The sequence below is a fragment of the Vulpes vulpes genome, chromosome 13 (assembly GCF_048418805.1).
Source record: "Vulpes vulpes isolate BD-2025 chromosome 13, VulVul3, whole genome shotgun sequence".
NCBI lineage: Eukaryota > Metazoa > Chordata > Mammalia > Carnivora > Canidae > Vulpes > Vulpes vulpes.
Window position 1 is genome coordinate 147,370,876 of NC_132792.1, and position 12,490 is coordinate 147,383,365.

General features: G+C 44.0%; 1 protein-coding gene across 9 annotated transcripts in view; it reads right to left on the bottom strand.

The window, feature by feature from the left end:
- Positions 1-12,490, bottom strand: part of KCNK2 (potassium two pore domain channel subfamily K member 2) — a 198,003-nt gene that overhangs the window by 116,807 nt on the left and 68,706 nt on the right. For 5 of the 9 annotated variants that reach the window (XM_072733272.1, XM_072733271.1, XM_026001119.2 and 2 more), the window contains one exon: positions 8,359-8,669. In XM_072733272.1, the coding sequence (XP_072589373.1) occupies positions 8,359-8,669 (311 nt within the window). The other 4 variants (XM_072733275.1, XM_072733273.1, XM_072733274.1 and 1 more) reach the window with 4 other exon arrangements.

A 12,490-nucleotide genomic window follows, 5' to 3' on the forward strand; every position in this document is an offset into this window, starting at 1 on the left:
AAAAATCATCTGTTCTCTTATTGATAAGGATATCACTTAACCTATGAGGATATTTAAACAATAAATGAAGTCAAGATTTGAAATATTCACGAAGCATCCCTTACACAGCAGTGAACAAAAATGGAGCTGGTAGGATGGCATGCATACGTGATCCCATGCATGTAAAATTCTGTGTGGAAATACGTATGTGTATGTGCGTGCTTGTGTGTGGGTGTGTTTATGTACGCACACACACAAGAGAGGTCTTGGCCAACTCTAGACAGGGGGATTTCAAATATTTGCTTTTTTCTTTGTACCTTCTTGTATTACCTGGATTTTGTACAGGGCACTTGTGTTACTTTGTGAAAGTCAAAGAGCAAGAAAGGGGTAAAAAGTCTTGTAATTCTACACGTAGAATGTTAACTTGTTTTGTCCCTGCAACTATTTCCCTCCTCTTTCATGCTCCTCCCCTTTCCATCGCAATCCATTTCTTCCTTCTAGTAAGAATCTTCCAGCTTAAAATGGCCTTCCCTGACTTACATCACCTATTCATGCCTCAGCATGACCAGAGCCCTGCCATACAAGTTTAAGCATAGTATTTTAGTTGCTCATTTGTGGCCTCATTATTGTGCTCTAGTTTTCCACAACTAGATACTTTGCATTCACAACTACAGACCTGCTGTGTCTCCCACTGCTGATCTTTGCTGGTAGGAACAAAGAGCAGAACGATGCACCCGCAACTCAAAAGGCAGAGAGTGTGTCCTAGGCGCACATTTTGGAAATCTGATTTGCTTGGTTGGAATAAAAGAGGAGCCCAAGGTGAGAAAACACAAAATAGTGTAGTTTCTAGAGAAGTCTTTTGGTACAGGGGAAACAGGGAAGCCCTAAAGTCACCTGAACAGCAGCTCTGTCCTTCTAATGCTTGCCGCGCCACTCTGAGCATCTCAGGCTAAAAAGGCTAAGGGCACTTGGGTTACACAGTCTGTGCCTCAGTTTACTTACCTGTAAAAGGGAGATGATGAGGCATAACCTGCTTCCTGACCAAATGAGAGAGAGGATATATGGCTATACTTCTAGAAAGATGCAGACTTAGACTAAAAATTTATCGGTTAGCTATTATCACTAGACATTGTGTTGCACACATTCCCTTCTATGAGAAAGGCATTGGAGATGGAATCAACAGAAGAATCTGATCAGGATGCCATGTTGTCTTTCGCTGAACATTTTACAAATGTAAACTAAAAATATATATCATCTAAGATGTGGGAATTAAACAATATAATATGCCTTAAAGTGTAAGACAGTATACAAATCTATGACTGAATATAAACATGGTCTAAGATTTTTAGAGCCATCATTATAATTGCTATTAGCAGATCTATACTGGTCAAATTTCACTCTGATAATACTGGACTGAGCTTTACATTTGAGGTCTGTTTTTAGCTTAGACTAAATAAATCCTCAGTCAAAAAAAATACTCCTCAATGTCTTCCAAAGTATATGTAGAATACTTTCTCTCATCCTCAAATAACCATTCCAACCATCAAATAATATTCTAGCCATTGTTTTTAAGTAATAATCCTTTTTAATCACCTCAGCTTGAGTAATATTTTATTAACATACAATATTCACATAGCTTTCTTTCTTTCTTCCACCAATATTAACTAGTTAATCTTCATATAGCTTTTGGAGATAAAACCATTTCCTGACAAGCTACTTAAATGTTTTATCATAAAAACCCAAGTATAATTAGGAAACAGTGTATAAAAATATTTCAATTGTTATTTAATGTGCTTACACATGACAAGGTATTTGCTTTAATCCTTTCTTTCTGCAAGTCAAAATAGCATGAACATATGGACAGGAAGGGGAGGCAAACATAAGTTTGTTCACTAAGACAGTAGTATTGGGAGAGTCCTTGGGAAACTGGAAATTGATGAAGTTTTCTTAAGAGTTCTGTAGCTCCTTTGGTACATAAATCCGTCTTGTAATTCTCAAGATAGCATTCCTGAATAATCATCAACATTAGAGCCCAGTCCTTTAAATAGCTCCTAAGTAATCTGCTAAAATAATCCAACCTACTATGTTATTACACACCCAAGAAGTTTATCTGCACTATCTGCAGGGCTTTTTCCAGAGATTAACCCAAGGGACAAGATAAATAAAGGCACTGATAAAAAAAAAGAAAGCCCTTTTAGAAGTTTTCTGAACAACAAGTTATTGGCATCTCAAATTTAACATCACTGTGCTGGCGGGAATTTGCCCAAGCTACTTTGCAGAGACCTGTCCCCTGGTAAAAATGTGAGACATGTTGACCAAGAGTGTTGTTTTATAGCCATGGCTTGAAGAGTGTCTGGGAGATTGGACCAGCTTGTCACATTACTTATTGATAACAGCATGATGAATGATTTGCACCTGGTCTTGGTGAGACTCTCAGAAAGCTCTGCCACTGAGGCTGGCTACCTGGCAAGAAAATGCCTTTGTGACCAACAGGGTAGCAAAGATCTCAGCCAAGATGTCATCTTGGGCTCCCTGGTTCCAAGGTATTCCATGCACACATTGGTGGCTCTTGATCTAGGAAAGAAGTATGTCCTGGCATGGCCTGGCAGAGGGAGGTCTCTGCTGTGATGCAACCTTGGCCTGTGGTATGCATCTTTATTGGGTGCCATTGTTATTTTTTATCATTTTCCCGCAACAGAGATCTGTAAGTCCTATTATTTTGGGTCCTGTAAATCTTTTTAAATAATCGAACCCTGTCTAGATGACACTTATCAATGCAATCTCCAACACTAAGTGCCTGACATCATCCCCTATGCAGCTCCTCCTATATTCTTCCTCATGTCAGGAAAGTGGGAACTGTATTCTTTTAGTTCCTTAGAACAAAACTTTTGGTGTTTTCTTTGACTCCTCACCCTGGCACTGCAAGTCTTGGGCATTGGTAAGTCCCATTGGCTCTCCTAAAATATACTCAGAATCTGATCAGATCCCACAGCACCCACTGCCACCACCTTGGTTCAAGCCGCCCTCATCACCAGAATTATCACAGTGGCCAGATAACTTTCCTCTGTTTCTGTCCATGGCCATCTGCGGTCTATTTTCAACTCAGTAGCCAGAGTGATCCTGGGGAAACAAGTCAGAGCAGGACATTCATCTGCACCAGAAAGACAACCCCATATTATAACTTACAAGGCCCTACAGGACTTGGCCCTCGTTACCTGCCTGATGTCATCTTCTATACTCCCTCCTAGCATCCTTGCTGTTCCTATACCTGCCAAGGGCACTCTCACTCCAGGGAGGGCCTTTCCACCGCTGATCCCTCTCCCTGAGTGTTACTCCCCAGACTACCACTTGACTACTTTCTTCACTCCCTTTACTTAAAAGTCACCTTATTGGTGAGGCTTCCCCAGTGACCTTATGTAAAATTAATCACCAATACCACTCAACATTTCCTATCCTTTTTCACTGCTTTGTTTTTTCTTCTGAGACTTACCACTATCTAACGTACTATCTTCCCTCAGCAGCATGGAATCTCTGTAAGGGCAAGAAGTTTCATCTCTTATTCTCCATGGTATTTCTGTGCCTGAGACAATGCACACAGCAGGAATTCACTAAATGCTTTTGAGTGAATGAATGTTCATATAATTAATACAAAACAATGTTTTTGGTTTTGTTTTAAAAGTTCACTGGCTTTCTAGGAAGGCATGCAGCTCCAGGTACCCCCTGGGACACAACCAAGTGCCCCAAAGTCACGGCCACCCCAGGTAGAGAATGGGCTCAGGATAAAGCCCACCTCCCTGGTATGGCACCGTAGGCCCTGCTCTACCTTGTAACAGTTGCTGATGCCCCTGTTCCTCAATCTAGATAATTCGGTCACTGGAGCTCCTCATGCTCCTTCAGCCTAGAACATCTGCTGATCCCCTTTGCCTCCCCCTAAAATTTTCTGATTCCACGCTTAACTTCCGGTTTCCATTTTACCTCTTCTGTGTGTCTTCCAATCTCTTATTAAGTGGTTCATCTCTTCCTCAGTAGTCTAGCTCCAATCTCTAAAAAACTTCTATTGTAGTTGTGTTTATAGTGGTCTCTGCCCTTGACTTTGAAGGAAGGAGTGCTTAAGATGTTTTTTCCAATCATTTTACTTGCACTGATACTCTCCAACACATGGGAAGTGCTCAACAAATGCCCCTGAATGAAGGAGTAAAAACCAAACTAAGAAAAAGGAATAGCGCAAAGAGAACATAATCACCTCAGGAGAAGGACTCCAAAAGATCTAGTCCTGAGACCATATGACTTCACACAAATGTGGCCATTTCTTCACCCAAAACTGCAGAGAATACCTTCCCTACTTACACCTCACAGAGGTTGTGTGGATCAAGTGAGAAACTAATTATTATCAGCATAGAGATCATAGATTTTGCCCTATTTTTAAATCCCAGAACTGATTCAGCAAATATGGAAATAACTAGATTGAAGATCAGGTGTATCTAACATAACCATGTCTCTCCTGGTTTTACCACATTCAAACAGGAGAAAACCAGGAAATGTTCTCTAAAAAGAATATTCAAAATCAGGTTATACGGGTGCCTGGGTGGCTCAGTTGGTTAAGCGTCTGACTCTTGATTTCAGCTCGGATCATCATTTCACGGTCATGAGATCAAGCCCAGCAGTGGGCTCTGCACTGAATGTGGAGCCTGCTTGGGATTCTCTCTTCCGATCTCTGCCCATCCTGTCCCTCCCCTCCCCTTGCCTATGAGCACTCTCTCTTTTTCAAAAAAACAAAAATGAAAATCTCAGGTCATATACTCTCTTCATTCTTATATGGAGGAAGAGATATGTTACATAATATACATCACTATGTACAGAGGATTGTAATTTGATATTCATTCCAGTCTAACACATGGAATAACATGAAGCTTTACAGCAAAATTAACATTTATTAGTTTTTTTTAGAAGCAGTAAATACAGGAGCTGAGAGCACAAGTTTTGGAGTCTGTCCACTTAAGGTTTAAATAGCAGTGCACTCAAGCTCTTTATACTCTTAGAAAATTAAGCTCCTTCTGCCTTAATTTGCACCTAAGTTAAATGCAGCTAATAAGACACCTACCTCATATGGTTGTGTGTGAATTAAATGAGACAATACACACAAAAGGTTAGAATAGTGCCTTGCACGTAGTCAGTGCTCATTAAATTTTGGCTATTGTTAATGGTATTCATGACTCTTAAAACTTCAAAGTGTTCCCCTATGTTTTCTTGCACTGACATTACACTAACTTAAATGTAAAGGATGTTGAGAATCAAAGTGTTCAAAATACGTTGGCCCTTTAGATTCCTTTGTCTTGATATCTCTGCCCCCTCCTCAATCCTCAATGTTGCCTTGGAGGGCTGATGTCAAGACAGCGCTCAGAGGGGAAGTACAAGGTGGGACTATGTAGCAGAAGAAGCAGTTGCTCTCAGGAGCCTTAAAGCTCTGTTTTCTTCTCTCTCCTCCCTCGCTTCCTCCACCCTGTGATGCAAGCACAGCTTGTTATGAGGTTACCATAACTCATCCAGAGGTGTAATTAATAACCTGGGGCCCCGGGGCCAAATTAGATTAACTGTACCTGACCCTGGCCTTACAGTCTGGCTACCCATTTCTTCCTCCTTCCCCACTCTTCAAAAAAGGAATCCAGAAGTCTTCTCCACCAACACCAGGACTGAACTTCTAACTTCTTCACCTGGTTCCCTCTCTCAGCACTGAAAAATGCTGAACCCTGAAAGAGCAGAGACTCCCGGGAATAACAGCAGATCAAGGTTCTGAAGACCTAAACTCGCATCCTCATAATGCTATCTTGGCGTCAGTCCCTGGGACTGCTGTGTGTTAGCTCTCTAATCCTTATGCTGTGATATCACTAACATACCTACTCCCGAGGAGGTTTTAAGGGATGATTAAATGGTAAAACAAATGTGGGAAAAAAACATGTGGAAATTGACAAGAATCATATGAATGTAATGTAATTCTGACCGAAGATTACTGGATCATTTGCCTTCCTCCCTATTTAAATACTGATCTTGAGCCTTGAAGCCATGCCACTATAAACATTTCTTTTATCAGAAGAAACTTTATTCAAAGAGAATTAAATAATTTATTAAAGCCATGCAGTTATAAAGATGAGTGACATGACAGTAAACATCAGACTTCTGAATAAGCACAAAAATACTTGAGATCTTTAAAAAGCAAAGATTCTCATCAGCAGAGTGAATATTAATAAAGCTAAAACAGATTCCTGTGTGGGGCGGAAAGAAAAAGGTTAGGTCATTGTTGAGCTCTGTCTGTACCCACTCCAAAAACAATAGAGCAAAAATGATCAGTTTCCACCTCCAGATTGTCTCCACCTGCCATGACCTTCAAGTTATTTTCACACTTATGAATCAATCTAGGTAGTATTGAACAGTGGGACCATTTTTCAAATTGACACAGGGCTTCCTCCAGCATTGTCCTGAAATTCCAGGCATTTTTTTTTTCCCCTGCCCCAAACCCAAGACACCACTTCAGATGCTAAGAATGCAACTGCCAGAATCAGATACTTTAACCCAATAAAGGGATGGAGTGGGGGTGGGGCAAAGGGAGTGAGGGACAACAGCAAACAAACCTAACACTTTGTGACATCCTAAATGCTTTATGGGGATTATCTCTTTACTCTTCAGGGCAACCCCATCTGACAGATCTTCTTTCCGCATTCCAGATAGATCACTGAAAGCTTTGAGAGCAAAGTTACTTATTCTAGAAAGTAGAACACCTCTAGAAAAGTGCTCAACTGGAGTTTAAAACACATTCTCTCTGATTCCAATGTTTAGGCTTTTACCACTACCTGATGCTACTTCCAGGACAACTTAGAGCTTGTCTTTTAAAGCCCTAGGGAAATGGGAATTCTTTAAGATTTTTTAGTACCTCTTAGAATTCTGTGGCACAGAAACGAGAGCAAAGTGAAAGTGATCTTCTGTAGGAACAGGCAATGGGGTGGCAGGTTCACTGTCAATACTGAAAATATTGCCATCATCTAAAAATAGTGGAGAATTCAGTATAAAAGTATCTGAAGAGTCTTTTCAAAATCTAAGTCAAACAGTTGAGATGCAGAAGTGTCTGACTACAGTAGGAGCTAACCGAGATTGAGAGAATACAATCTTTGATAGCTTTCAGTAAAGCTTGAATAAGAACTTGTACGTGTGGTCTACAAACAGAGAGCCGTGTGGAGGGCAGACGTAGCACTCAGGGCATCCATGCCAAAAGGGAAATTAGAGAGAAAAGGTCTCCGGGTAGGAAATGGGATTAAAACCAGTAAGAATTTCCTCCTTTGATCTACTATTCCAACTCATTCAAAGGATGTAAAACCAAATATAATATGAGGAAGAACGTGTTTGGATGCCTCAGGTACTTTTCAGTCCAATCTGACTTACACCAGTTAAGCAAAGTAGGCTCTATAGGAAAATGAATATCTGTACAATTAGAAGGGTTTTCCACAACCAGCCAGATAGATCTCTCCTTGAAAGAACATTCTAGGGCTGTCTTCTGACCAGATTCTTGGTTTGATCACTGAACTGTTTCATGTAAGAGAAATCTACAACAAAAATACAGCCATCTCCAAGGAGCCTACCTGAAACTTTGAAATCATTCTGTGATTCACTTTCAAAGCAAAATATTTTCCCTAAGAACACGGGTCAGCCCTTGTAGAGTACATGAAAACGAAATTATTGTCTCACACTCAAAAACTCTGTTTTTCTGTGTCACAGTAAATTGCTTTGAGTTGGGGTTTCGAGAAGCAAGGATTAATCAATCATTTCTCTAGACCCCGAAAAGGCAGTTCAAGAGTTCTACACTGATTAGGTTAAAGGCGTGAGCTTCAACTTAGTGTCCAAGAGAGGGACGCATCTCAAGAGTGTCACCCCACAAACTTATCTCTTCGATCTAGTGATGCCCCCTGGCAAGATTAAAGCCACTCTTCTGCTTTAGCTCTTCCCCTCACTTGCTGCAGCAATGTTTCTCAGTCGGCAATGATAACCTAACCCCAAGGGCCTCCGGCAAGGCAGCCCCATGTCCACGGTCTGAGAGAGGGCAGAGAAGGACAAATCAGGGAGACACCGGGACAGAAGGAGCAGAAGACGGTATGAAGGAACAGAAGGAAGGAGGAACAAAGGAGAAGGAGAAAAAAAAGGGAGAGAAGTAAGAGAAGAAAAGCGCAGAAAGAAAAGAGGGAACAATCTGAAACAGGCTGGAACAAGTCAATGCTAAGGAGCAAGCAGACAAGGGCCCCACAGGTAGGCCCATGTGCCACAGGGAGCCTCCGCTCGCCGTGATTTCCTTTCCCGAGGAGGAAGCCGGGTAACAATCCTCTGTGCCATCATTACCTGGATGAGTTCGTCCAGCTCAGTCGAATTGACACAGGAGTGTTGGGAAATGAATGTCTGCTTCTGGATCACAATGGTGGTCCTCTGCGAAATCTCATGAGGCTGCTCCAACGCTTTGAACACGGTGGCCCCGATGATCAGATAGAGGACAACCACCAGGAAAATCGTGGAGACCGTCTTCCATTTCATAACATTAATGGCCGTGTCACTCTCCACCCGCGACGCGAGCACTGTGGGTTTCGTGGAAAACGAGAGCCTCGGTTTGGAGTTCTGAGCGGCAGATTTAGGATCCAGCAAGTCGGGTGCCGCCACTGACAACGACAGAGAATGAAGGTTAGGTTGGAGGAGCGGCCAGGGGGTCGAGGCCGGGCTTCCTGAGGGGCTGAGCAGAGGCTGAGTGAACTCCACTGCTCTCCTGGTGGAAGCTCTGGAACCAACCAGAATGCCCCCACTGGGTCGCACCCAGGACCTCATATATAGGTTCAAGGCAAAGGGGCTGGGTCTCAGCTCTCTGCTGCTACTGGGGTTCCAGGTGGGAGGAAGAAAAAGGAGGTGGACCAAGAAACATAAATAAATAAATAAATAAATAAATAAATAAATAAATAAATAAATAATAAATGCCTGAGGTCTTCCTAATTGATTGTAAAATTTACATCCGTTCACTAGGCTAGTCAACAAAGACTGCTAAGAGTTGATCGCATTAAACTATCTCATGCATTTTCATGAAGAAGGTTCACGGATTATTCCTGTCCTCAAGAACTTAACCCTCTACACCAGCAGCAGCCAACATAGGGAATATTCTTTATTTTTTTACGGAAAAATTCATTGTCATAAAGGGATGGTATTACAGGAGAATTTGTGATCCAAACATTGTTGCTCAAAGTAAAACATTAGTCACTTTCTGGTAAAACATGATGGTAAGTAAACCACTCGATTGCCCAATCATTTCTTTTCACCTACCCTCTGAAGTGGTTCATGATTAAACGTTCTCTGTATCTTGCTATTCGATCTCTGACATCTTGAAAAAAACAAAAGTAGTGCTACCTTTTCTGGCGCCATCCTAGGTACAGCCAAGACATGACAAGTTCCTTCCATTTCAACAGGGAACATTATCCAGAAAAAAAAGTAAAACCTTATTTCACACCTTAGACCCTCCATGCTGTGCACAAAGCTAATTGCTCCATTAGAGTGGATTTATGTGTTTTCTTACAAATTCCCATATACTCTGAGGTGACTGTAAATCCATTTATTATTTATCTTAGCTGTTCAAAAACATCATTAATGGATTTCTTTTGAGAAAATACAAAGATGCTAGACTTCAAACTTGCTAAGGGGAAAATAAGCTATTTACTGCACAATGTTTGATTGGAAAGACAACATTGAACCAAAAAGGTTAAAAGAGTAGCAGAAAACAGCAGCAACAACAACAACAACAAAAACAAAAACAGAGGGACTTAAAAAAAAAAAAAAACACCAACTCAACCAGAACAATCAGTAGAGTCCACTATTGTTATAGACAGAAGTAAAATTCCTCCGGTAGACATCATACAGGTTTGATATAAAATAATAACCGAATCTAAAAGACACTTTTAGGTTAGTATGTGAGAACTCCCTATGGAATTGCACCCGAGTACCCTACAGTGAACCTGAAATTACTTGAGGATAAGAAGAGACTGGAGAAAGAGTTTTCACAGGGCCAGATACCGTAACCCCCCCTGACTACCTCTGAGTTGACGTAGGACAACCACAGTTTGAGTTCATAAAATAAATCTTCAGCTCCCCATCCCAAAGAAGCTTTGCAAACAAAGCTACTTGAGGCACTAGACATAAGTAGTGTTGTTCAGTGGTGGCACATAACAGAGGGCTCCTCAAACCAGCAGAGCCCCAGATGGCTCTGACTTTAAAGAGAAGAAGTCAGAGCTCCAATGAAGCAACTGTACCCATGGCTCTGAGTGGAGATTCCACATACATACTGAATTGCTCATTTCAGCAATTTCCAGTGGTTCAACCTGCCGTATACAGGCATGTACAAGTTTCCCTCCTGACACAGTCACCTGCTCACGATTAAGCCACAAACTAGTAGACACTTTCGTCACATAATAGTTATACAGGCAACTTTGCTCAAGATTAGCACTGGGTATGTGTTTAGTTATCAGAAAAAAACTTTTTTAATAGACATGCTGATAACATCTGATATTGCTGTCATCTTCCGGCTAGCACGCCACCCCACCGCCAAACTACCTGGAGTGTCTTGAGTGAAAAATAAAGGTCATAATCTAAAATTAAGCCATCTTTGGAATAAAAATAACAGGATATCCACATTATCTCTCTGAAGGAAGCTTTCCAAGCCTCATCCTTTCCAATTTTCTGGGTCTCATACTACTAGTTTCTCACACCAGTGTTTCTAGTCGATAGAAGTGGAAAACACCAAGACTGTTTAACTCGAACAGGCACCCAAATCCCAATCCTAAATCCCAATGCCACACTAACACTTACAATGATATGCTTGTGGGGGAATGGAACAGATACGTTTCAAAAAAGATCGTGTGTATTAAGCCAATGCATTTGCTGATGAAGTTTAATTCTTTTAAGCTATTGCCTTATTTTTTTAATTAGCAGAAATATATATAAATGCACATTTGGCAGACAGAATGGACAGCAACTGGTCAGATACCAAAATTAAAAAAAAAAAAAACCAAAAAACAACACCAAAAAACCAGCTCTTCCTCTCAGTCTAACATGGGTAACCTGTGTGTTTCCAGCTCCAGGTCGTCTGATGTATGATCGGGCTGAGATGCTCCTTAGAACAAGGAATCAAAGAGTCGTCCCTTGCACACACTGTCATCAACCATCACTAGCTCCCCCTCTGCTTCCAGCACATCGCAGTCTCCTCTGGATCCCAGGCTCCCATCCTCACGCAGGTATGCCTTCTCCGCTCCGGGGCCCGCAGCCCACGACTCAATAGGAGGAGAAACGAGCTTTTTTTTTTTTTTTTTTTTTTTTCAGCACCACTGCCTGTCCCACCACGCAATGGGCAACAAGTGCTATCAGGGTCACCCTGCGTCCTGCCTGTCGGCTGCTCCCAAGGGCTGACCCTCCTCCGCCTTCGGAAACTCCCCCAAGGTGTCCCAAACCCACCCCCCGAGGCAGATGCAAAAGCCCCAGGCATCAGCGGGAGAGGGGGGAGAAGCAGCCAGCAGAGGAGCCGGGCACCGGTTGCCTCCAAGCCGAGATATGACCCAACACCTAGGACGGGAAACGAAGGTGGAGGGCGTCTGCCGGCGGCGGCGGGGCATTCGCAGCCCTCCCAGTCCAGGCCGGGGCGGGAAAGCGCAGGGCGGCCGGGGGGGGGGGGGGGCGGTCCCCGGGGGTCTCACCTCCTGCTCTATAGCCGGGTCTCTCCCGCGAGGCGCTGGGAAGCATGAGGCATGCAGCATTCACAATGTTGGTTTTTTTTTTTTTTTTTTTTTTTTTTTTTTGAAAAAGACGGACTTGAAGCTTTTACAAACACGCCATTGTACTCACTTATTCAGAGTCGGGCTGCGCGCTCCGAGCTGCACGGGCAGGCATTTTCCCCGGCTTTGTTTTACAAGGTGGGGAGCGCGGGGCTGGACGCGGGAGGGGGTGGGGGCAGCGTGAGAAGCCACGAAATCGCGGGAAGGAGGGGACACCGGCGGGCTGGGCAGAGGGCGAGGCCCGGGCCAAGTTGGGCGCGGGCGCCGCCGCCCCCGCACGCGCCTGCGGCCGGGCCCGGGTCACCCCGAGCGCGCGGGCGACCCGGGTCCCGCGCCGGCCGGCAGCCGCCGCCGTGCGCTCCGCCCCGGCTTCGGCGCTGGCCAGTCGGCGGCGCGGCGCGGCGCGGGGGCGGTCGGTGCAGCCCGAGCGGCCGTGCGCCCCGGCGGCGTCTTTGTGCGCGAGCCTCGCTCGGCCGCTCTTCGCATGTCTTTGTGTCTCCCCCGCCAAAGCCCTCGGGCCCCGGGCGCGGGGGTGTGGCGCGGGCCCCGCGCGCAGCTCGGCCGCCCTCCGCCGCTCTCCCTGCCGGGCTCGCCGCTCGCGTCCCTCGCCCGCCGCTCCTTTCCCTCCTTTCGGAACTCCCTCCCCCTCGCCTCCACCCCCCTTCCGTCTCCCCGCC